The sequence below is a fragment of the Pogoniulus pusillus genome, chromosome 9, assembly GCF_015220805.1.
Source record: "Pogoniulus pusillus isolate bPogPus1 chromosome 9, bPogPus1.pri, whole genome shotgun sequence".
Lineage (NCBI taxonomy): Eukaryota > Metazoa > Chordata > Aves > Piciformes > Lybiidae > Pogoniulus > Pogoniulus pusillus.
Window position 1 is genome coordinate 6429889 of NC_087272.1, and position 25812 is coordinate 6455700.

Consider the following 25812-nt stretch of genomic DNA (forward strand, 5'->3'; position numbering starts at 1 on the left):
CAAGTAAAATCATTATGCTTCTATAAAGATAAAAGCATCTGCTCACCACCCCTCTGATGTTACAGTATTGACACTGGCTTCTGCTGCAGGGTCTTCCATGGGCTTCCTCAAGGTATGCCACTCAGCTTGAGACACGTTTATTAGCTGACATTCTAACACCAAGTCCTCAGGGCTTGCTGACCCAATGACTAAGTAAATAACAAAAGCCTGAAAGCCTTTCTGACACAAGATCCCTGATGTAGATGCTCTAAAATGTTATCATCATTGCAAGATAAGAGAGTCACCAACTGACCAGTCAGCAAAGTGACACCGCTCTACCCTTCCTGCTGCCAGCAGGTGTTCTATTAAACTTCAACCAATAACCCATTCAGAAGTCATGTTTTAAACATGGGGACATCCAAGAGAAAGAATACAGCACAGAGAGACTCAGAGTGATTGTAGTTACCAGCAAGCCAAAGCTCATCTCCAGATGCCTTACAGGGAGCTGCCAGGAGGAGCCTCGCTACAAGGGAGGTTTCACTGGGTCGTCAGTGCTCGAAGATGATCCACTTCTGGCTGAGCTCATCCACGAGAGTGTGATGTGGCCTTGCTGGATGTTCACCCTGTGAGAAATACAGTAACATTTCAACAGCAGTGCAATACACAGCAGAATGAGAGCAAAGCTGGAGGCCTGCCTTCACTTTATTAAAGAAGCTGCGGTCCTTGCAGGTACATAAGTGATGCTGAAGAGGTGTTTCTTTGTCAGAAACCTCTTCTGTGATGAGAGCAGGAAGACATTCTTGAGGAGGTGTTAACAACAAGGGGGAGGCAGGACTGTGCAGACTGGCTGCTCAGCTACAACGTTTGTCCTGACAAACCAGCACTACTGAGATGCAGCTCTGAAGTGAGTCATTCCAGAAAGCAGGCCCCAAGACAAGGCATCAGCTGGAGAGGTGCAGGGGCAGAACTGCATCGAGAACAGGGAGGAAACAAAATCATCCTAGGCAAGGGCCAGTCAGCTTATGCCACAGTCCTAGTACTAATGCAATGGTCCTGAACAACACTGCTGCCAGACACTTCAAAAGCCTGGATGGATGTATTCTGACAGAAGAGAAAATGCAGGAATGAAGTACATAGGTCTCAGTTCTCCTCTGGAAACACCCTGTACATGCAAGACTCCAACAAGGCAGGTTATTCTGCCCCTGTACTCAGCACTGCTCAGGCCACACCCTGAGTCCTGTGTCCAGTTCTGGGCTCCTCAATTCAAGAGAGATGTTGAGGTGCTGGAATGTGTCCAGAGAAGGGTGACAAAGCTGGTGAGGGGCCTGGAACACAAACCCTGTGAGGAGAGGCTGAAGGAGCTGGGGGTGTTTAGCCTGGAGAAGAGGAGGCTCAGGGGGGACCTCATTGCTGTCTACAACTACCTGAAGCGAGGTTGTAGCCAAGCGGGGTTGGTCTCTTCTCCCAGACAACCAGCAACAGAACAAGGGGACACAGTCTCCAGTTGTGCTGGGGGAGGTCTAGGCTGGATGTTAGGAAGAAGTTCCTGGCAGAGAGAGTGATTGGCATTGGAATGGCTGCCCAGGGAGGTGGTGGAATTGACGTCCCTGGAAGTGTTGAAGAAAAGCCTGGATGAGGCACTTAGTGCCATGGTCTGGTTGATTGGATAGCATCGGTCTGGTTGGACTGGATGAGCTTGGAGGTCTCTTCCAGAGTGGTTGATTCTATGAATGAAGAACTCAAGGAGCCTGCTCAAAATGGCATTTAAAAGTGAAAAATACAGGTAGTGGCTGCAATTGTTTGCAGATGCAAGTGCCATAAGATAGGTGCTCATAGGGGACAGCCAAGATGTGTTTGTTCTCTGAAAAAAAACAAGTAATACTAGGTGTGGAACTTCTGCCAGCATGGAAAGTTTAGTGCTGCCTTGCACAGACAATGCATCTAGCCTGAGGAAAGAAAAAAACACAAACCCACACAAACCAGCCCCCCACAAAACCAAACCCATGTGCAAAAAGCAGTGTTTTTAATCAGCCCATGTTCAAGTTCAGTGATTGTAATGCTAAGATGTCTCGTTCTGAACCTGTGGTTTCACTCCTGGCAGAAGACAGGCCAGAACATTCCAGCCCAGGCATTAACCTATGAAGCCTGTTGGGGGGTTACAGCAGCTCTTCCACAAGCAAGCTTGGATCCAGGATATTTCAAGGCGAGACTCAAAGGAATAACAACTATCTAAAGGACTTCTTCTAGCAGAGATTTAACTCACCTCTCTCTGACTTGGAATACCTTGCTCTGCCAGATTAAGTGCTGCTCTCAGAGGTCCTTCCTACAAAAATATTACTAGATAAAGGAAAAGAAAACCACAACAACCACCACCAAACACCTTTGAAACTTTCCTTTCCCTTCTTAAACCTAGACCACGAAGCAGAATCACTAAAGTCAGTTGTTATCTTTGAAGTTACAAGACCCAGCTCGACCTGCACAGCCTGGTTTGGCACACGGAGCTGCTGTTTACTCACACACCCATGTGCCTCAGTGGGGAGAGGAGGAGCCACCTACAGGGTGTACAAGGCCCCACTGCACAGCTTAGACTTCAAACATACTCAGAGAAGATGCATCTGGGACCTTGAGGCTGCAGCAGATCAAACAGCATCACTGCAATGAACCACCCCTCTCAGATTACCATGCAGGTAGGGTTCAATACCCTTTTTGCTCCAACTCTAGGCACCCAGGGGATGCAGGTACCCAAATGATCTTGCAAATGCCACTTCTAGAAGTGAACACCTGGAAGCTGGGCACACAACACGCAGCAGCTTTGTGTCAGAGTCACTTTACACATAGGAGGATGCTGCAGGGTGTCACAGAATCGTCGAATCGTTTTGTTTGGGGAAGACCTTTAAGATAGTTGAGTCGAAGCATTATCTAACTTGGCCAAGCCTGGAGCTAAACAGTGTCTCTCAGCATCACTTCTATGAGTTTGTAAACACCTCCAGCAACGATGATTCAGCCACCTCCCTGGGCAGCCTGTTCCACTGTTCCGAGTCCTTCGTATTTCCCTGTATCACAGAACAGTCCCACAACAGTGCTCTGTATAGCAGGGCACCCAAACAGGAAAAGAAAAAACAAGAAACAAGAAAAATCAGGAGCTCAAGAGCCATGGAAGTACCACTGGTCACGCTGTGAACGCCAGCTGCAGCTCAGCCTAACAGCTTCACCTGCTGTTAACCAGGCAAGCAAATACCAGCAGCTGCCCAGGGGCAAATCGGAGCCTGCATCAGCTCTCTTCTCCCAGGTCACAGCTTTGGGTTCCCAGCACACAAAGGCAGCATAAGACACACATACTCCTCTGGGGAAGGACAATAGGAAGGGATTAGGCATGGGGTAAAGAGAACCATTAGTGTGAGGGGGAAGCTTTGGTTAAAGTATGTCTTCAAAAGCCCCATCACAGACAATACATTAGTCTATTCTAGGGTGGTTTCAGTCAATCTGTAACCACAAGATACAACAAATGAGGTTCCTGATGCCATCTCTACTAATCAATTAGATCCATCTGAAACCAAGCAAGCCTCTTGATTAATATGAGCATCATTAAAACCATTTTTTCCCCCAGACCTAACACACTAAAATGTTTGGAGTGATATTAATACAGAAATGGCACACAAGTACTCCAGGAAATCCCCAAACTGCAGTGCATATTCTACCTGGCACAGCTTCCACAGCCTTCCTCTGCCATAGTTTCAATCTCACTCAGTGTGTCAGGCCCAAGGGTGCTGTGAGTGCTCTGCTAAGCAAGACTGACCAAAAAGTGATGGGACCAGAACAGGTAAGCAGCTTCTGCCTCACGCTACAGGGGATCCTGCTCTCCTTGATCCATCTAATGAGCTTAAGTTGCATTTCCACCATACCTGACTTAGCTTAAGGCAAGGCTAAAAATCACATTAACAATCCACCTGCTGTGGTAAGAAGGGCTGAACTATTTCTCTCCCTGGGCATTAGACACCTGTGAACAGCAGAATAATGGGCAAGAGAGAGGCAGCAACATCGCTCCGCTCGGATTGTTTCACTGCCACTTCAGCACTGTCACATGAGTGTTTATTTGTTCCTGCCCACCTAAAACAGAAGTTTATGAGTTGTAAACATGCTGTAAAAGGAGTCCAAGAGGACAGATAGATTATAAAGCTCCTTAGGCAGGATCATTTCTCTGCTGGATACCTTCTGCTAGTACTTCCTGGAGAAGGGAGGTTGGAGCAAGGAGGAGACCAGACTCTTCTCCTTGATGACAAGTGACAAGACCAGAGGAAATGGTTTCAAGCAGCTCCAGGAAAGGTTCAGGCTGGGTGCTAGGAGGTATTTCTTCACTGAAAGTGTTATCAGACATTGGGATGGTCTGCTTACAGCATTGCTGCAGTCACTGTCCCTGGGGCTGTTCAAGCAGCATGTGGAGCTGGGACTTAGGGACATGGTTTAGTGTCAGCCCATCGGTACTGGGTTGAGGGCTGGACTGCATGAGCTTTGATGCCTCTTCCAGCCAGATGTATTCTGTGATGCTCTGAGTGAGCACAAACACTGGATTCGCTTTGCCATCATGCAGTAAAAGCCTTACCTCAGTGGGTTTTGGGGTGGTTTGCACAAGTCTTACTAGCAGCACCTTGTATTCTGAGTGTTGGTCTGGATATAGTTCCTATTTATTTTGCCATATATAAGTAGTTCCCGTTTATTTATGCCCTGGGTGTCAGATTTGTGTCTAATGCCTTGCAAACACACACAAAATAAACAAAACTGCACACAGGAAGCATTCCAGAGCAGAAGCATCCACTGTTTGCAGAATTGAGCTGAGGTCACAACTTGAACAAAACGTGCCCTCTCCAGGAAGGGTTGGGTTCCCAAAACAGTCTTAGGGGAAGCTATCCTTCTGCTGCTGCCAGCCCTACCCCACCCAAGCACCAGCTATTCTGGAACAGCAACACTTCCACAAGCCAGTGCTGGCAATGCAAGCCATTCTGCCTCGTAAGGGCAGCAGGTGTTGTATTCCTTTATAAACCAAGGTATGGGAATGGGTTTCTGGATCCAAAGCAGGCTGACTCCTCCCACGAGAAACAAGACAGCTTAACCCCAGCATGGGAGCTGGCTATTAAATACCCCTTGCACTAGGTTGTTTAGCCTGGAGAAGAGGAGGCTCAGGGGTGACCTCATTGCTGTTTACAACTACCTGAAGGGAGCCTGTAGCCAGGTGGGGGTTGGCCTCTTCTGCCAGGCAACCAGCAACAGAACAAGGGGACATAGTCTCAAGTTGTGACGGGGTAGGTATAGGCTGGATGTTAGGAGAAAGTTCTTCACAGAGAGAGTGATTGGCATTGGAATGGGCTGCCCAGGGAGGTGGTGGAGGCACCGTCCCTGCAGGTCTTCAAGAAAAGACTGGATGAGGCACTTAGTGTGGGATTAATGTAACAGTGGTCAATCAGTGGACCAGCTGCAACACCAGCCCTTGGCCAAACTATCTGAGTCAGAGTGGACCTGAACATTGTGCAAGAGGAAAGAATGAGAATTTGCATGTCAGAAGAAGCAAGGAGACAGGTCCTTTGCTACCTGATGAATAGGCCAAGGCTGTCCTTCTTATCTGATGAATATGCTAACTGTTGCTCCACAGGAAGCAGATGTGGCAGACAAGAATTTAGATTGGAAGAAGAGGCGGTTTTGCATGTGATAAAATGACTATTCAATATGTAAAAATGTTAAGCCTTCTGATACCTTCTGACAAAGTATATAAGTCCTGTATGTTGCCTAATAAAGTCGGAACTTAGCTTGCATCAAGCTGCCTCCCCGTCCCTTCGTCGCAGCACTTAGTGCCATGGTCTAGTTGACTGGATAGGGCTAGGTTGGACTGGATGATCTTGGAGGTCTCTTCCAACCTGGTTGATTCTATGATTCTATATTCCCTCAAAGTCTCTATTTCCAAGTCACCCAGAGCACTGACTGAGCTGTTGTCAGCCCCACTTAGGACCAGGGTTAACTGAATGATGACTAAAAGACAGTGACAAATACCTGATGTTGAACTGGTGAGAAAAGCACAGCTCCTCATTTGCAGCACAGATCAGCCACTGCTTCAGAGGTGAAATTTGACTGTCAGGTCCACAACCACACTACTGTCGGTCAGTTATCCAGGCTTGGTGGTCACTATTACCCAGGGAGTCTTCATTTCACAGGGTCCACGTTCACATTTCACTCTCTAATTCACCGTCGAGGGCAAGGTGTTTGGCTTGTACCAGATAACCTGGAAGAACAGCCAAGACTGTAGAAAGCTCATCATTTAAAGTGTTTAGGGCACTACTAAAGAGAAAGCAGAAACATGACCTGCATAGCCTATCTGGCCACTGTCCAAGTCCAGTCAAGGTTCAACCAAATTTTGTGTAGTCACAGTAAGCTCTGCTTCTCCAAGCTAAGTTATGCAGCCCTCCAGCAAAACCTTAGAAGAAAATGGGATCCTGGTGAGGCACAGGGACTGAATTACAGATGCAGGAATGCATCCATATTCTGTGGCACTAACAATAGGGTGAAGAGGAACTGCTTTGCCAATGGGAGGAAGCTAGTTTGGTTAAGACCTCCAGGGTTACAAAGCAAGCCTCAAGATACCTTTTTTTTATGGGCAGTTGACAAAAGGCATTTGAGATGCTGCACTCTTTTCCTCAGGATACCAAATTAGCATAAATGAAAATCAAAGCTAATGAGCTTAGATAAGGCTAAAGCAAGCGATGCACTGCAGGAAAGCATGGAACTCTCCCAGCTCAAAGGAGGCCACACAATGGTGTTTGTTTGACTCCTGCTCTACCTTGCTCAAACACTTACTGCATCTATAGGAACAGCTCAGCCCAGCATGCACCTCCTCCTCCTTTCATTCCCTCCCACTTAGCTTGCTCCATGCCTTGAGGAAGGAAGCCAATATCCCACCCACATACTCTGTACTCCTGCTTGATTGCCGCTCAGAAAGCCAGAGAGGACAGGCTTTCCCCGTGGCACGCCAGAGAACCTGATGCAGCCGCACAGAGACAGAGCTCCTTTTAATATTCCTTACATTTCTGCCAGTCAGCTACACCCAAACCATAACACAGCCCAGACAGAAACCAGTGCAGTGGTGGGAAACCTTCTCGGGGGTTTCCCTCCTGCCCATGAACAGGTCACAGATATCACCAACTTGAAGAGATCAAAGTAACTTCCACATGTCTGTTTTGCTTCACTGACCTAACCTGTTTACTGAAGACTTTGGGGTTTAGGACATGAGGAAATCCCAGAGCCAGTTGTTTGCTCAGCCTCACACAGCCAAGCTCTCCTTATCTAGCAGCTCTCCAAGGAGCTTTAAGCGAAGCAAGGTTCCCCACGCTCACCACAGGAGCTGCAGCTTTGCGTCCAGGAGCTCAAGCACACTTCTAAGAGCAGCAGCAGCCAGAGAACATTTTCCCCGTTCCTAAAGAGAGCGTAGAAACAAAAACGTGCCCGAGACAAAGCCACATTGAACTCTAACAGCTGGGGGAGTAAAGATCCCTCCACCTTCTTCTCACTTGTATACAGCATGGTAAAGAACATATTAACGTTGTGGGTGAGCCAATTTCAAGCCTTCTCTGTCCACCCACAGCTTTTGTTACTTGTACCTCTGCTCAATCACTCGTTCGTGCTCCCTCAGCCACTCGCCCACGTCCGTTCCTTGCTGACAGCCCAGCCGCACACAAGCACTCAGCTTTACAGCAGTGGCTTCAGTGCCTCTGGTACTGAGGGAATGAGCTGCAGCCTCTGAAAGGCTGTACGAGATGGACCAGCACAGATTTACATCTCACACAGTATGTCAGTGTTCAAGCTAAGTGATGCAGAGCCACTGAAACAGCCCCCAGGGGCCATTTGCAAGAGCAAGGAGATGCTAGATTTAGATCCAGAGGCATCAGTAACCATCAAACACAAAAAGTGGTGGGTGGAGGGGGGTGTTAAAAAGCTGAAAGGAGCTGAAATTCAAGAGTTTGAAGAGCCCAGTCTTAAAAGCCGAGGGGAAAACAGCTCCCCATTCCAGTCTCTGGGTTGGAGGTACCCCTTTGTGTAGGAATACTGGGACAAACCAGACCAGGCTTTCCAGAGGCAAAGGCAGCTGCCAGATTTTGTGCGCTCAGCTTCAGGTGAACCCTGCCCATGCCACTGCACAGAGCACAAAAGCCTTCCACTGCTGCACCCAGAGGCCCTGACTGTGCAACTTGCTCTACAAGGGCAGACATGCTCGAGCAGTGCCACCAGCCCAGCTCCAGGCACTTTGTTATTCAACAGGCCAGCTTCAGCACAAATGCATCAGCAAGGACAGGCAAAGGAAGAAGTCAGTGGTCCTCTTCTCTGCCATGGCCCAAACCCCACCACCAGAGCAAACCCATGTGGCAGACTAAACCTGGACGTGCTTTTGCTTGCCACTGACCAAAGAGCTGACACCTGCCTTGAAAACAGCCAAGGATGAGAGGTGAAGGCAAGTTAACCATTGCTGCTCGCACCATGACGTCCAGCCCTTCTCTCATCCACAACAGATGTGTCTGCCTCTTCTTCTTCAGGAAATTAAAACACCCCTGTCTTAAGAGGGAGGCCTGGCCCCAGATACTCCCCTCTCCAGGCATTCCACTTCACATCATAACAAAAAGGTCATTACTGAAGAAAGTCACTGGAACAAAAAATGTTAGGAGACACAGCTGCTACCTTCTACAGACACCACTAGAATTGTGACACCTGGGCACATCCAGGCCCATGCTTTTTTACCCTCATGTTTTCCTAGCAGCCTGTTTTCCTCTTCCTTCAGGGTTCCATGCAAACCTTAAGAATATACAGTCCTGCCTCAAGACTATACAGTTCTGCCTCACTTAATAAGAGAATCCAGCCTGACCAAGCAGTGAGCCACACAAGCAGCCCTGCAAGCAGTATTTCAAGCTCTCAGAAACCCACTCCATGAACTGCAGCACAACAAGATATATGCAGTAGTGAAGGGAAGACATAATAGGGCACAGACATGGAGCATAAGAGCAGTGATGGCATAATTCCCTTACTTTATCTTCATTATGTGACAGTTCACCGTCTCCTCAGGATGAAGCCAAATATCTCTTATCAGCTGATGTACTCAGCTGATTGCAGTGACAGAGACTACAGTAAATTCTCCAGCAACCAGACTGCAACATCCCCCACTGCTGCCACAGATTGGAACTGCCACTTTAAATCTATTTGGTGTTCCTTGTAGATACGGGTGCCTTGTGAATCACTGCGGCTCAGTGCAGCAGAGGGGCTGGATTACAGCTCAGCTCCATAACCAGCACTGCACACAAACGACTCCACAGCATCATGAGACGCAAAGCGTGGAAAAATAATGGTCAAGAGAAGGCTTTCGACCCTCAGTGCATGAAACTAAGCTTCTAAATTATGCAGGCCACTAAATAATGATGCCAATTGCAAATGTGGTGACTGCCTGCTAAGACTACATTGCTAAATTTACTCTCATTTTTGGAGAAAGTAGGGAAGAGAAGGATGCTTCTGCTGACAAAGCACAAGCTGAGACCTGGGCAGCAAGGCATAGCAGAACCATAGATTCAACCAGGTTGGAAGAGATCTCCGAGATCATCCAGGCCAACCTAGAAGCCAGCCCTAGCCAGTCAACTAGACCATGGCACTAAGTGCCTCATCCAGGCTTTTCTTCAACACCTCCAGGGATGGCAACTCCACCACCTCCTTGGACAGCCCATTCCAATGGCAACTCACTCTCTCCGAAGAGCTTCCTCCTAACATCGAGACTGAACCTGCCCTGGCACAACTTGAGACTGTGTCCCCTTGTTCTGTTGCTGGTTGCCTGGGAGAAGAGACCAACTCCCATCTGCCTACAATTATGTTTGAGTTCTCAACTGCATTTCTAATGGGGGTGGAGGAGGAGTGTGGGGGTGTGGTGTGTCACAGTCAGTGTGGCTGCCACAGGTGCATGCATGTAACACCCTGGGAGATCATAGAATCGTTGAGGCTGGAAAAGACCTCTGAAATCATCAAGTCCAGCCTATAACTTAACACCATGGCATCAGGTAAACCATGCCACCAAGTGCTGCACCCTATCTTATCTTAAAGACCTCCATGGATGGTAACTCTGCCACCTCCCTGGGCAGTCCATTCCAGTGCCTAATTATCCTTTCCATGAGGAAGTGCTTCCTAACATCCAACCTAACCCTCCCCTGGTGCAGCTTCAGACCATGCCCTCTTGTCCTGTTGCAAGTTGCCTAGGAGAAAAGCCCAACTCCTACTTGACTACAGCTTCCCTTCAGGTAGTTGTAGAGTGTGATATGGTCTCCTCTTCCCCAGGCTGAACAGCCCCAGCTCCCTCAGCCTCTCCTCATCAGACTTTCCCTCCAGCCCCCTTACCAGCCTCATTACTTGTAATTAGTACCATCCTCATAATCAGTGCTCTCACAGGGAACAAGAAGGTTTCTCTCAGGTACTTGTCAGAGGTCTAAGCAAGGCTTACATGAACATGGCTGTTCTCTGGGGGCTTGTCCACACAGCAGCAACTTGGGCTGACACTCTCAAGCTTCAGACTGTGAGTGTACTGTAGGAAGGTCCAAATACCCATTTCTAAGGAATTAAGGATGCAATATCTGCAAGCTCATAGCTGAGACTGTTACATGGCCTACACCCATTTGGAAGTCCAGTCTTAGAATCACAGAATTATAGAATCAACCAGGTTGGAAGAGACCATCCAGTCCAAAGTATCAACCAGCCCTAGCCAGTCAATAGACCATGGCACTAAGTGCCTCATCCAGGCTTTTCTTCAACACCTCCAGGGATGGTGACTCCACCACCTCCCTGGGCAGCCCATTCCAATGCCAATCACTCTCTCTGGCAACAACTTCCTCCTAACATCCAGCCTGGACCTCCCCTAGCACAGCTTGAGACTGTGTCCCCTTCTTCTGTTGCTGGTTGCCTGGAAGAAGAGACCAACCTCCACCTGGCTACAACCTCCCAGGCTTCTCAGGCCTTCTTCAGCAATTACAGGTTTCTAAGAGAGTTCTAAAAAGCTGCTGAAGTAGGAAGCATGGATTCGTAAGGCTAAGGCTTCAGAGCACCACAGCATATGCCAGATGCTGAGGACAGACCAGCAGGGAGCTTGAGCCAAGGGGTTAAAAGCCAGCTGCATAACAAAATGGCTGAATGCATGCTACCCATAACCAGGGCAAGCCTCCTGGAGATGTGTTGCCAGCAGATCCAGAGAGGTGATTCTCCCACTTTGCTCTGCTCTGGTGAGACTTCACCTGGAGCACTGCATCTGGGTCTGGAGCCCTCAATATAAGAAGGACATGGACCTGATGGCACAGGTCCAGAGAAGGGCCACAAAAATGACCAAGGGATTGGAGCACCTCCACCATGACTACAGGCTGAGGGAGCTGGGGTTGTTCAGCTGGAGAAAAGGAGAGACCTAGTAGCAATCTTACAAGACCTGAAGGAGACCTAAAAGAAGGATGGAGAGAGACTGTTTAGAAAGGCCTGCAGTGACATGGTGAGGGGCAATGGCTTCAAACTAGAGAAGAGCAAAATTATATTGGATGCCAGGAACATGTTCTTTCCTATGAGGGTGGTGGAACACTGGAACAGGTGACTGAGGCCCCTTCCCTGGAAATATTCAAGGGGAGGCTCAACAGGGCAGCCTGATCTAGTTGAGGATGCCCCTGCTGAGTGGGGGTAGAGGAGGCTGGACTAGAGGACCTTTGGAGGCCCCTTCCAGCCTGGATCATTCTATGAGCCTAACTTTTTTCTGCAAGGGGAATCTAGCAAATAAAAAGTATTTTGCAGCAGCAGATGTAAATAAAAGGTGAGAGCCCTCTTTAGTAGCTTTAAGATATTTCAATAAATGAGGCTTAAAAGCCATTTATTTTGACACCATTCTTGCCAGTGATTAACATGTTCTAAAACCTCAGCATTCCATTAATCTCTGGGCAGATTAAAAAAAACCCAAACAACTTACATTAAACTACACTGTTCAGCATTTTCAAACTGAAATTTCATAAGGTATTCAGGGATACAATCATCTCTAGAGGTCCAACATAAACGTTTTGGGTTTTTTCAGCTTGGGTTTGTTTTTTTCCTAGATATCCATAAGCTAAGCAGAGCAGGGTTTCAGTTAGTACCCTCCCTTAGATGAAATGGCTTCTCATTGTGCTCACTGCAAAATGAGTATCGACATCAGGAGCTGTACTAGCAAACTGTTTTATAATTCATCATGTTGCCAGAGACACCCTTTGCTTTCTCTCCCCTACACTGACACAGCTGCATCGTAGTAAAAGTGGCAGAGGCTTTGCCTCATCATAGAATCAATCACAGAATCAACCAGGTTGGAAGAGACCTCCAAGATCAGCCAGTCCAAACTATCACCCAGCCCTACCCAGTCAACTAGACCATGGCACTAAGTGCCTCATCCAGGCTCTTCTTCAATGCCTCTGGGGACAGCAACTCCACCACGTCCCTGGGCAGCCCATTCCAATGCCAATCACTCTCTCTGCCAGGAACTTCTTCCTAACATCCAGCCTAGACCTCCCCCAGCACAACTTGAGACTGTGTCCCCTTGTTCTGTTGCTGGTTGCCTGGGAGAAGAGACCAATCCCCACCTGGCTACAGCCTCCCTTCAGGTAGTTGTAGACAGCAATGAGGCACACCCTGAGCTTCCTCTTCTCCAGGCTGCACACCCCCAGCTCCCTCAGCCTCTCTTCATAGGGTTTGTGTTCCAGGCCCCTCACCAGCTTCAATGCCCTTCTCTGGACACCTTCCAGCACCTCAACACCTCTCTCGCATTGAGGGGCCCAGAACTGGACACAGCACTCAAGGTGTGGCCTGACCAGTGCTGAGTACAGGGGAAGAAGAACCTCTTTTGTCCTACTGGCCACACTGTTCCTGATCCAGGCCAGGATGCCTTCTGATCAGAGAAGACTGTACCGCTGAAGGCTGCTTTAATGATTGTATCAGGTGACTTTGGACACAGGCAAGATCCAGGCAGAAGTTTGGGCAGGGGGATGAGAGGGAAGTTTGAAGCCTGTTTCATTTAAAGCACTAATACATTAGTGAGTGTAGTGACCCAGCAGTGTCAACAAAACCCAGGATGGATAATGCAAGAAGTCCTTCCCCTCTTAATGTCCAGAAAACACTTTCATTATAGAGAAGAGAAGGCTTTGAGTAGACCTTGGAGTGGCCTTCCAGTACCTGAAGGGGGCTACAGGAGGGCTGGGGGGGGGACTATTGACAAGGTCTTGTAATGACAGGATGAGGAGGAATGGATTTGAACCAGCAGAGGGGAGATTCGAACTAGATGTCAGGAAAGGGTTCTTTAGAGTGAGAGTGGTGCGACACTGGCACAGGTTGCCCAGGGAGGTTGTGGATGCTCCCTCCCTGGAGGTGTTCAAGGATGAGGCCTTGAGTGACCTGTTCTAGTGGGAGGTGTCCCTGCCTATGGCAAGGGGTTGGAACTAGATGAGCTTTGAGGTCCCTTCCAACCTAAACCATTCTATGATTCTGTAATTCTATGATGACACCAATCTGGGAGACTTGTCTGATGCAGCTGAAGGCTGCGAGGCCACCCAGTGAGACTTGGACAGACAGAGCCGGGCACAGAGAAACCAAATGAGGTTCAACAAGGACAAGTGCAAAGTCCTGCACCTAGGGAGGAACAATAAACTACACCAGTACATGTTGGGAGGTGACTGCTGGAGAGCAGCCCTGTGGAGAGGGACCTGGGCGTGCTGGTGGAGAACATTCATGGCACAGCACGAGGGCCAGTGGGGTCCTGGGGTGTATTGAGCAGAGTGTGTCCAGAAGATCAAGCAAGGTTCTCCTCCACCTCTACTCTTCCCTGGTTAGACCTCATCTTGAGTACTGCCTTCAATTTTGGGCTTCCCAGTATAGGAGGGACAGGATCTGCTGGAGACAATCCAGCAGAGAGCTATGAGGATGATGAGGGGTCTGAAGCACTGCCTGATGAGGAGAGGCTGAGGTACCTGGGGCTGCTTAGTCTGGAGAAGACTGAGAAGGGGATCTAATAAATGTCTATAACTATCTCAGGGCTGGGGATCAGGAGGGGGGGATCAGGCTCTGCTCACTTGCTCCTTGCTATAGGACAAGGAGCAATGGATGGAAGCTGCAGCACAGGAGGTTCCAGCTCAACACAAGGGGGAACTCCTTGACTGTAAGGGTCACAGAGCACTGGAACAGGCTGCCCAGAGAGGCTGTGGAGTTTCTTTTTCTGCAGACTTTCAAGGCCTACCTGGATGTGCTCCTCTGTGACCTGAGCTAGATTGTATGGTCCTGCTCTGGCAGAGGAGTTGGACTCGATGATCTCTTTGGTCCCTTCCAACTGCTGACATCCTGTGAGCCTGTAAAGCAAAGGAGAAGGCTCAGCTCAGCAGGTGACACTGCACTTGTCACTCCTGACACTGGACACGAAAATATCACTTACAGTCAACATTTTTAGCTGAGGCATTCTTTGCTAGGCTTAGTGTCCACCCAGGTCATTTATCTGCTCAGCATCCATTTTTCAGTTTGGGCAAACTGGCTTTGATCAATAGCATTCTTGTTAATAGCCAGCTTCCTAGCTGGCATCACAGCACAGCTTCAGCTTCTTGTCACGTTTGTGTTGTGCTGGAGAGCTCCTTCTGTGACACCTCTTTTCCAATGCCTGCCTAGAATGCAAAACACAAACTCCCCTGCTTGCCCAGGCACCATCTGCAGATGAGTGTGGCTAACACATATTCATTACATGTACCATTCCATATACACTAAACATGGGGAGAGCTAATCAGATTATGTGGGGCAGCCAATTAGAGGGCCCCTGACCAGCCCAGCTAACTTCTGACCAGCACTGAGTCGTGATAAATTAAGTCTCCCAGTAAGCCTAGAGCAAAGGCCCTGACAAGCTTCAAGACTGAAGCCACGAGGCAACAAGATGCTAGCCTGAGTTCATGTTCTGAAATCAGGCCCATTTTTCTTTCCAGTTTGAATTAAGCAGAAGTTCTCCAGGAGCTTGGATGAGTCACTTGGAAGAAACACTTGGCAATGCGTGACTTTAAGTAGTTGAATGAGAGATTCTGCTGAAGCTGCAACTGTTGCTAAAATATCAACAAAGCTTTTATACTGAAGTAAGAAAAAGATGAAGGATAAAGTTGAAAATACATTGCTGTCTATGAAAAATACATAAAAAAAAACCCAACCAAACAACCCCCCTCAAACCCAATCAAATAATACAAACTCAGTTCTTTCCTCCTTGGATAAGCACCTCTGCATATCCAGTATCCAAAGCCCCCTTGCATAACCACCTCTGCATATCCAGTATCCAAAACCCACTTGCATAACCACCTCTGCATATCCAGTATCCAAAGCCCCCTTGGATAACCACCTCTGCATATCCAGTATCCAAAACCCACTTGCATAACCACCTCTGCATATCCAGTATCCAAACCCCCTTGCATAACCACCTCTGCATATCCAGTATCCAAAACCTCCTTACATAACCACCTCTGCATATCCAGTATGCAAAATCCCCTTGCATAACCACCTCTGCATATCCAGTATCCAAAACCTCCTTACATAACCACCTCTGCATATCCAGTATCCAAAACCTCCTTACATAACCACCTCTGCATATCCAGTATGCAAAACCCCCTTGCATAACCACCTCTGCATATCCAGTATCCAAAACCCCCTTGCATAACCACCTCTGCATATCCAGTATCCAAAAACCCCCTTGCATAACCACCTCTGCATATCCAGTATCCAAACCCCCTTGCATAACCACCTCTGCATATCCAGTATCCAAACCCCCTTGCATAACCACCTCTTCATATCCAGTATCCAAGGCCCCCTTGGATAACCACCTCTGCATATCCAGTATCCAAAACCCCTTGCATAAGCACCTCTGCATATCCAGTATCCAAAACCCCCTTTCATAACCACCTCTGCCTATCCAGTATCCAAAACCCCCTTGCATAACCACCTCTGCATATCCAGTATCCAAAAATCCCCTTGCATAATCACCTCTGCATATCCAGTATCCAAAGCCCCCTTGGATAACCACCTCTGCATATCCAGTATCCAAAACCCCCTTGCATAACCACCTCTGCATATCCAGTATGCAAAACCCCCTTGCATAACCACCTCTGCATATCCAGTATCCAAAACCCCCTTGCATAACCACCTCTTCATATCCAGTATCCAAGGCCCCCTTGGATAACCACCTCTGCATATCCAGTATCCAAAGCCCCCTTGGATAACCACCTCTGCATATCCAGTATGCAAAACCCCCTTGCATAACCACCTCTGCATATCCAGTATCCAAAACCCCCTTGCATAACCACCTCTGCCTATCCAGTATCCAAAACCCCCTTGTTCTTTTCTGTAGCTGCCATTTGCAAATGATTTGCACTATGGGTAGCTGCGAAAGACTTGAGAAGGGTTTGCTGCTCTTCAGATCAGAAAGTCAAGTAAGAAAGAATAACACAAGAAGGTAAATTGTGTGTGCAGATACAGAGAGAGTGTATCTATTAACAGTACCTTCAAAATGCAAGAGAATGACCCCAAAAGGCAAGCTTAATGGAAAGGAAATAGATATAAATTAATCCCACCAATGCTGCTACAAATGGTCAACACTGACTTAATATTTGGCCTACAGGTGTAACAAGATTTATGTACTCATAAAGCATACATCAGGGTATCACTCAGCCAATGGATCTGGGGGGAAGAACCATCTGTAATGGATGTTTTATACCTTTTACCATAATTCTGATGTTCCTGCCTACTTTTCAGAGCAACCACGTTATTGGGCTATGATTAGCATCTCCCCTCACAGCTTGCCAACCCCCAACTAAAGGTAGGGGAAAAAAAGCTACCTATCTGAAGGGAGGCTGTAGCCAGGAGGGGGTTGGTCTCTTCTGCCAGGCAACCAGCAACAGAACAAGGGGACACAGTCTCAAGTTGTGCCGGGGTAGGTCTAGGCTGGATGTCAGGAGGAAGTTGTTGGCAGAGAGAGTGATTGGCATTGGAATGGGCTGCCCAGGGAGGTGGTGGAGTCACCATCCCTGGAGGTGTTTAAAAAAAGCCTGGATGAGGCACTTAGTGCCATGGTCTGGTTGACTGGCTAGGGTTGGAGGATAGGTTGGACTGGATGATCTTGGAGGTCTCTTCCAACCTGGTTGATTCTGTGATTCTAAGATCTCATTAACAGAGCTTGCTCATTATGTTCTAGAACTAGAAATATGGATATTAAAAAAAGAAAAGGAATTCCAAATCTTGTTTTAATTCAGTCATAGTTTTGTGATGTGTGTAATGCTTCAGTCCAATTTTGTAAAAGTGAAACAACATTTGAAGAGTGCAGCAAAGCTAAAAACACAAAAGAAGGAAAAAAGAGAGAAAGGAAGAACTGTACAAGCCCTGGTAACAAATGCAAGCATTCAGATGCTCTTTTAAATCCCTTGGAAAGTAAAAAGCAACACAAGGCTTTAGCTATCAGCACCAGGAGAGGCATTCTGAAGACACCTTCAGTTTAAGATCTCCTCCTGCCCTTGCTAAAGCAGCAAGAGGGGGAAAAAAAAGCACTGTGGAGGCATTGCTTTGCAGAGAGCTCCACACTGACCTGGAAAACAATGCAAAGACTACCACAGCTCCCAACAATCACAGAACATTAGAGGGTGGAATGGACCTTCAAAGACCATCAGGTCCAATTCCCCTGCCAAAGCAGCATGACCTAGGGTAGTTCACACAGGAATGAATCTAGGTGGGTTTTGAAAGTCTCCAGAGGAGACTCCACAGCCTCTCCAAGCAGTTTCTCCTCATGTTGAGGTGAAACCTCCTACATTCAAGTGTGTAACTGTTGCTCCTTGTCTTATTGCTGTGGACCACTGAAAAGATATTGGCCACATCCACCCCTCAGATATTTGTATACATCTCTCAGTGCATTGGTTTGAGGTTAATTGGAATATTTTAATGAGAGAAATTAAACCATTGGCTGTACAAGCAAAATAATGAAGTCTATACCATTCACTGGTTTGCTGAGAGGGGTAAAAAGCTGAAATGTAAACACTTGTGCTGCCTGTGCCTTCTTTCCTAAGCACTGAATCTGGTCATTTGTCCTTTGCTCTAGTCTCTCCACTAACAGATAACAAGTAAGCTTTGCTGACTGTCTGCCTGAGAGAGTGAGACAGGATAGTTTAGGTTGGAAGAGACCTCAAAGATTATCCAGTTCCAAGCCCCTGCCACAGGCAGGGACACCTCCCCCTAGCACAGATCACTCAATGCTTCTGCTGGCTGCTGCTTTGTGCAGCAGCTTTATTGCTTTCACATCGAGAGTGGAAGACAACTCCAGGTATTTGTTCTTTATGACAACACTGTCATTTTTTCCCCTTTCAGCTGCTCTTAAGAGTTTTATTGGGGTTTGGAGTATTTAATGATCACAGCTGAAGGTACATACACACATTGACTGACCAAATTAAGCCATTAGACACGGGACAGCCACCAGATTAGTGAGGCTTATTGTAGAAGGGAGATATTGAAGAAATCTACCAGTTTAACTCTACACCCACAAATCAGACCTGCTGTACCCAGAGGCTAGCCAAATCCTTGATAGGGAGTTAGGAAAGATAAACAGATCCTGCCCTCTTTATAGTGGGATCTCACTGTTTGGGCACAAAAGGTTGCTACACTACTTGTGTCAAAGTGGTTTCAAGTAAATGGTGATGCAATTCACACTCATTTGAGCATGCTTTGAGAAAAGGTTCTTTACATTGTGCAGTGCAGATCATAGAATCAACCAGGTTGGAAGAGACCTCCAAGATCATCCAGTCCAACCTAGCACCCAGCCCTAGCCAGTCAACTAGACCATGGCACTAAGTGCTTCATCCAGGCTTTTCCTGAACACCTCCAGGGACAGTGACTCCACCACCTCCCTGGGCAGCCCATTCCAATGCCAATCACTCTTTCTGGAAGAACTTCCTCCTAACATCCAGCCTGAACCTCCCCTGGCACAACTTGAAATTGTGTCCCCTTGTTCTGCTGCTGGTTGGCTGGGAGAAGAGACCAACCCCCACCTGGCTACAGCCTGCCTTCAGGATGTGCACTTGATTTTTATCATATAAAATTATGTAACTATGTATCCCATTACCAAATTGCTCATGTTTTGTTCCTCCCACCAAGCTTTTATGGCTAGATTAGTCCTAGTGAAGCTGCAATCTCTCTTTCTTCCATTTACCCTGATGTTACATTTATTATTTGTATGCTGTGAAAACACAACATCAGGTTCCCAGAAGGCACAATGCAAGCATGCTTTGCTTACCAAAGGCTCTGTCAAGCACTAGCTGGTGCATATATGAAAGCAGCTAACTGGAGCCTTAATAGTAATTCTCTCCATCTTACACTCTGGGTATTCAATTCATAGTTGTGCAGCCTGCTTATCTTTAATTTTACTACTGTACATGAATAGTGAGGCAGTGTGTGCTGGTTTGAGGCTAACAGGATTATTTTAATGAGAGGAATTAGATCCTTGGTTGTAAAAAGGAAACAATGATGAAGTCTGTATCATTCATTGGTTTGCTAAGAAGTAAACCATTTGTCCCACTCTGGTCTGGGAAGCTGGATTTGCTTCCTCTTTGTTCTGCTCTAATATCATCACAGAATCAACCAGGTTGGAAGAGACCTCCAAGATCATCCAGGCCAACCTAGCACCCAGCCCTAAGCAATCAACTAGACCATGGCACTAAGTGCCTCATCCACACTTTTTTTGAACACCTCCAGGGATGGCAACTCCACCACCTCCCTGGGCAGCCCATTCCAATGCCAATCACTCTCTCTGGCAACAACTTCCTCCTAACATCCAGCCTACACCTCCCCCAGCACAACTTGAGACTGTGACCCCTTGTTCTGTTGCTGATTGCCTGGGACTGCAGTTAAGTTACTCACAAAAGTCTGGGATTTACCTGAGGGGAAGATTTTCATATGAATGCCAGTGTAACCCTTCAGCTTATATTCTACCTTCTCTTTGGCCTTCTTTTCAAAGGTTGTCATGCAAATTCAGAGGACTTTTAAATGCTTTTGTGTTACTTATTTCCTTAGGGCGAATTATCACACACCTAACACTGTTGTTTTTCTAAGAAACAGACATTCTGTAACAAATTTAGGAAGATGCCTTGTGTTAGCAGTGCAGTGTTAGACTGTATACTGTCATAAACAGATCACAATTGTAAAGTTTCCTCTTGTATTTTTTTTGTGTGATGCGATTCATGACCTCCAAACTCAGCCAGCCCAACCTAGCACCCAGCCCTACCCAGTCAACTAGACCATGCACCGAGTGCCTCAGCCAGGCTTGGCTTGAGCACCTCCAGGGACACTGACTCCACCACCTCCCTGGGCAGCCCATTCCAATGGCTAGTGTAGAGGAGTTTGTTTTAATCCTTTACAGATAGAATTCTTGTGTATTTGTTATGTTTCATCTCTCTGCATTTAAACCAATCTTCTCTTCTGTCTCTAAAGATATATATATATATATATAAAAAGATCTACATGTTTTCAAAATATTCTCTTTTTTCACCTGTTCCACCACTCTGTTTTCTAGCACTGTTTCCTGAACTCATTTTAATCCTGTTCCTTTACTTGGATTTTGCAGCAGGAGAGTTCCCATTCATTATTTTAAACAGACATTATTTACCGTGGCTGGTAGCTCTCCACTTATCTTCACTAACAGAAAACAATGTGAGCTTTGCTGGTTGATTTGTTTGTCTGGAAAAGCCAGTGGGGGAGAGTGGAGCTTGAGCCCCTTCTGGGCAGTTTGCTTTTGTCTGGGAGAGAGTTTGGCTTTCTGTATTATTTCTAATTTGTATATGCTTGTAAATAAATTGTGTGTATATGCTTGTGTATTTTGCTTTGCTGGAAATATAGCTTCATCTTGCTTCCAAGGGGTCTGACCTAGTCTGGTAAATTTCTGGTAAAAAGCTGGGGGCTGGGGGAAAAGTTCCTAACACAGCACAAGTGGCTTTTTTTTTTCTTTTTAAATGAAGTTAGGACGAAGTTCTTGCCAGAGAGAGAGTAATTGGCATGTGTACAAGGAGATTCATAAACCACATTCCATTTGAGCTGCCACTCACCTTTGAAGGAAGAGAGAGTGACTGGCATTGGAATGGGCTGCCCAGGGAGGTGGTGGAGTTGCCATCCCTGGAGGTGTTGAAGCAAAGCCTGGATGAGGCACTTAGTGCCATGGTCTGGTTGACTGGCCAGGGCTGGGTACTAGGTTGGACTGGATGACCTTGGAGGTCCCTTCCAACCTGGTTGATTCTATGATTCTAAGATGATAGTTTGGGGGAATCTTCCTCATTTCAGTTGCCTTGTTTCAGTGATGAATTTCAGCACAGGGACAACATATTTAAGGACATGTTCCTACTACATTTAACTTCACTAACAGGAAAACTCAGAAGTTTCAAGGACTGCCAGGAGGTATTTGACACTAACTAGAGCTGCTCGTCGGAAAAGCAGCTCACAGCAGGTGACTCTTGTGCTTCTCCTGAACAGATTCGAGATTGCTAGCTGCTGCTAAAGTTGGTGGGGAACAAGGTCTCACCGCCTACACAGAGACTGTGACATCCTTTCTCTATTTCTTCTATCCCCTCCCCAGCCTTCCTGTCTAATACTGACATTCCAGACCCTTTCCCTCCCCCATTCACCCACTTTCCCAGTTCAAAACACAGTGCAATTTTGCATGCACACTTCTAAAAGCTTGTAGTGAACAAGTGGGGGGTGGGAGGGGGAAGAACCACACTGTTCAACGCCACTGAGGTCTATCTGGAGAACAGACTTCTACTCAAAGCATAGGCAGATTCCATTATTCTGCTTCTGGGTTTCTCTGGAAATAGGACATAGTTTCACTGACAGCAGTTGTGCTGCTGCTGCTATCAGAAGTTCCTACCTACAGAGAAAAAATAAACTACCTTACCCTGAGAAAAGGAAATAATATGATAGGATGGGACACAGAAAACACTCACTATTACTTCAGAGCCATATGAAGATGGGGGAAACAAATGAGCTTAGTTACACACACACCACTGGTGGTACACAGAGTTGCCTGATTCATTGGCATTGATATTCCAACCCTCCCAACTCCTTCCAGACAAAAAAAAAAAACCCAACCATAAACCATCTTTTCTTACTTTTCCTTCCCTTCCTTCTCCTCTCCATTTCAGTGAATTGCCTTTTCTAAGGCTCTAAGACAAGAGCCTTAATTTCCAAGGACAACAGAAGGCAGTTATGCCAGTCACAAGAAAAGCTACAGTCTGTATTTCAGAGAGGTCTGGGATCTGCTTCTAAAGGAAGACTGCTGCAGAAGTGCATAAGTTATCTTATTGCTACATTCACTTCATAGATTTAATAGAAGAAACCCAAAATATCTTCTATATTTATAAATATATTAGTCAGTGTCTTTCACTGCAAACACCGCACAAGCTTTCCCCAAGATATCCTGTCCTAGAATCAACCAGGTTGGAAGAGACCTCCAAGATCAGCCAGTCCAACCTAGCACCCAGCCCTAGCCAGTCAACCAGACCATGGCACTAAGTGCCACATCCAGGCTTTTCTTCAACACCTCCAGGGACGGTGCCTCCACCACCTCCCTGGGCAGCCCATTCCAATGCCAATCACTCTCTCTGCCAACAACTTCCTCCTAACATCCAGCCTGTACTTCCCCCAGCACAACTTGAGACTGTGTCCCCATAAGAACACTGCATTTATTTACATAACATACACAGGAATAAAACCACTGATTCCTTCTGCAAGTTCTCCCAAAACATTCCATGTGTCATTGGTTACAGCCTTGAGTTCATTTCCAATGGATGTTTAATTTTGCAGCTAGTTGCCTTCTTTCCTGTTTGTTTGCTTTCCCCTCGCAGTAAGAATATAGATCTCAGCAGGTTTAACATCAAGCACACCTAATGACCTCACAGGAGGAATGTCAAACTCCCCACATCAGATGCATAACTGGTAGTAAGTTTTTATCCAGTGTAAAAATCCCTCTCTGAAAAGCCAGGAGAATGCCTGTATTGTATGAATGTGCTTCAGTTGTTTGGGATTGCAGCAGGCAGCCCAGCGCAGAAGCCACCTCTCAGATTCACAGCCCTTCAGCCAAAGCCAGGCTGCTTACTGTGTGCCAGCTCTTACCCAGCAGTAGCTGAGGAACAAGTGATTTGTCATTTGCCAAGCAGTAAAATCCACACAGAATAATTACCAAGCAACAGCCAGCATGCTGTAAATCCAAAGTCGTTGCACAGCCATCCTCTCAGAGCTAGGAGATTTGCTGGCTTCATTTCATAGATATGGACTAGCCTGGGTATGGAGAAGGCTGCATCATGGTACAGTTGCAGGTCTCAAAAGCACAGGTTTGCTAGGCACCCCCCGCAAAAGGGAAGCTGGAATTAAGAGTCTTAAACCATACTAAGTTACACTGCTTCCAGTAGCTCCCAGGTAGAACCATACTGAGTTACACTGCTTCCAGCAGCTCCCAGGTAGAACCATACTCAGTTACACTGCTTCCAGTAGCTCCCAGGTATTACCATACTCAGTTACACTGCTTCCAGCAGCTCCCAGGTAGAACCATACTCAGTTACACTGCTTCCAGCAGCTCCCAGGTAGAACCATACTCAGTTACACTGCTTCCAGCAGCTCCCAGGTAGAACCATACTCAGTTACACTGCTTCCAGCAGCTCCCAGGTAGAACCATACTAAGTCACACTGCTTCCAGTAGCTCCCAGGTAGAACCATACTCAGTTACACTGCTTCCAGTAGCTCCCAGGTAGAACCATACTGAGTTACACTGCTTCCAGCAGCTCCCAGGTAGAACCATACTAAGTCACACTGCTTCCAGCAGCTCCCAGGTAGAACCATACTCAGTTACACTGCTTCCAGTAGCTCCCAGGTAGAACCATACTGAGTTACACTGCTTCCAGCAGCTCCCAGGTAGAACCATACTAAGTCACACTGCTTCCAGTAGCTCCCAGGTAGAACCATACTCAGTTACACTGCTTCCAGCAGCTCCCAGGTAGAACCATACTCAGTTACACTGCTTCCAGCAGCTCCCAGGTAGAACCATACTCAGTTACACTGCTTCCAGTAGGTCCCAGGTATATAAGGAAAATGCTGAGGTTTTAAGCAAACAGATTTTCATTTCTCTCCATCCACTTCCCATGCCAGTCTGCATTAATAATACAAGTCACTGGAAATAGAGGGTAGAAAATGGCTTGCAGAAATAGCAGTGGGCATAATAGGAAGAGAGTGCCACGAAGAAAAGGCAGCTCCCAGACAAGTCCTCTTTCTCAGCACCCTCGCTTCCATGTCAGCTCACTGCACTAAGACTACTGAAAAGAGAACTGTCTCCCAAGACTACAGACTCCATTATCTGTACAACTTTGCTCACAGATGAGAGCATCCAGCTCTGGTGAGACCATCAAAGAATAAACCTTATTCCACAAGCTACCCAATGGGAGCTGGAGCACCAAGCACCTTTTCCAAAAGCAGGGTCACACAGCAGAAGAATAGTGCTCTGAAAAATTGCATGGAAGAAGTGTGATGGGACAAATACTGCGACAAACATCACTGAATTTCCAAGAGCCTGCCACATCAGATATGTTCAAAGGGTTTTTTCACTGCTGTAACACTCACCCCAGCCCATCTAACACAGCTGAGCAAGGGTATGGGATGCACAAACTTGTAACTGGCTTTTAACAAAGACTTCACTGGAGCCAGAGCCACCATGCCAAAGCTTGTCATCAAGAAAGGTGCTATACTTGATAAATTACATTAAGAACATGTGGAGAGAGAGATTTCATGTGCTGCATATTTATGACTGACAATGAATCTCATCATAGCAGGGTCAAGTCATGATAAGGAGGGATAGGAAGGTGGCTGTTGAATCTATTGCTGTGGTGGCCAAAAGGCATAAAGATCTCTGACAGGAACCCCACACAGAGGCTGTCACTGCTATATGATAACAAATCAGCTTTTTCAACAGCACAGTGTTCCTTATGGAAAACTATGAGGGGATGGAAAACTACTGCCTGACAGAAGCCTCCCATTAGCTTTTCCACAGCCTGCTTACTCTGGTCTGCACAAAGCAACTCTTCAGCTTTAAATGAAGTCAAGTCATAACTGATGCTGAAGTGAAGTCTCCAACAACTCTGCTGTATTTTTAGAGGGAATGGCTTCACTTTGGTCTTTAAAATTTACCTATCAATGAAAGCATCATTTCCAGAGAAATTACTTGTTTTCAGAGACAAATTAACCCTTAGTCTGATGAAGGTGAATCCACTGCCACTGCTCCGTGGTGAGCCAAGTTATACCAAAAGTTCATGTCTGTAATATGCACTGACTACAAAAACATATGCTAACTTGTGGCAGATGTCACTTACAGATTCATTCTGAAGAGAACTCAGACTAGAACAGATGCAGATCAATGCACAGCACATACAGGGGCAGAGTGCTGGCACACTTCACCCTTTCCAAATACATAAAAGGGTAAGTCTCAGGAGGATGGAGCTGAGCCCTTCTCAATGGTGTCCAGTGACAGGACAAGGAACAACAAATACAAGAAGCAATGAATACAAACTGGAGCACAGGAGGTTCCACCTTAGCATAAAGACAGAATTATCCACTTTGAGGGTGGCAGAGCACTGAGTCATACTGCCCAGAGAGGTTGCTGAGTCTTCACTTCTGGAGACACACAAAATCCGCCTGCACGAGCTGCTGCGTGATTTACTGTAAGTGATCATGCTCTAGCAGAGGGGTTGGGCCAGG

The 25812-nt window shown here is 46.8% G+C and overlaps 1 protein-coding gene across 2 annotated transcripts in view; it reads right to left on the minus strand.

The window, feature by feature from the left end:
• The window catches only part of SLC39A8 (solute carrier family 39 member 8), a 93514-nt gene that overhangs the window by 11596 nt on the left and 56106 nt on the right, over positions 1 to 25812 (minus strand). Inside the window, exons 8-10 of one of the 2 annotated variants that reach the window (XM_064148404.1) lie at positions 14267 to 14375; positions 6019 to 6247; positions 446 to 602 (exon numbers count right to left, since the gene is read on the minus strand). In XM_064148404.1, coding sequence (XP_064004474.1) covers positions 6189 to 6247; positions 14267 to 14375 — 168 coding nt within the window. In that variant the 3' untranslated portion in view covers positions 446 to 602; positions 6019 to 6188. The remainder of the gene's footprint in view (positions 1 to 445; positions 603 to 6018; positions 6248 to 14266; positions 14376 to 25812) is intronic. The other variant, XM_064148406.1, reaches the window with a different exon arrangement.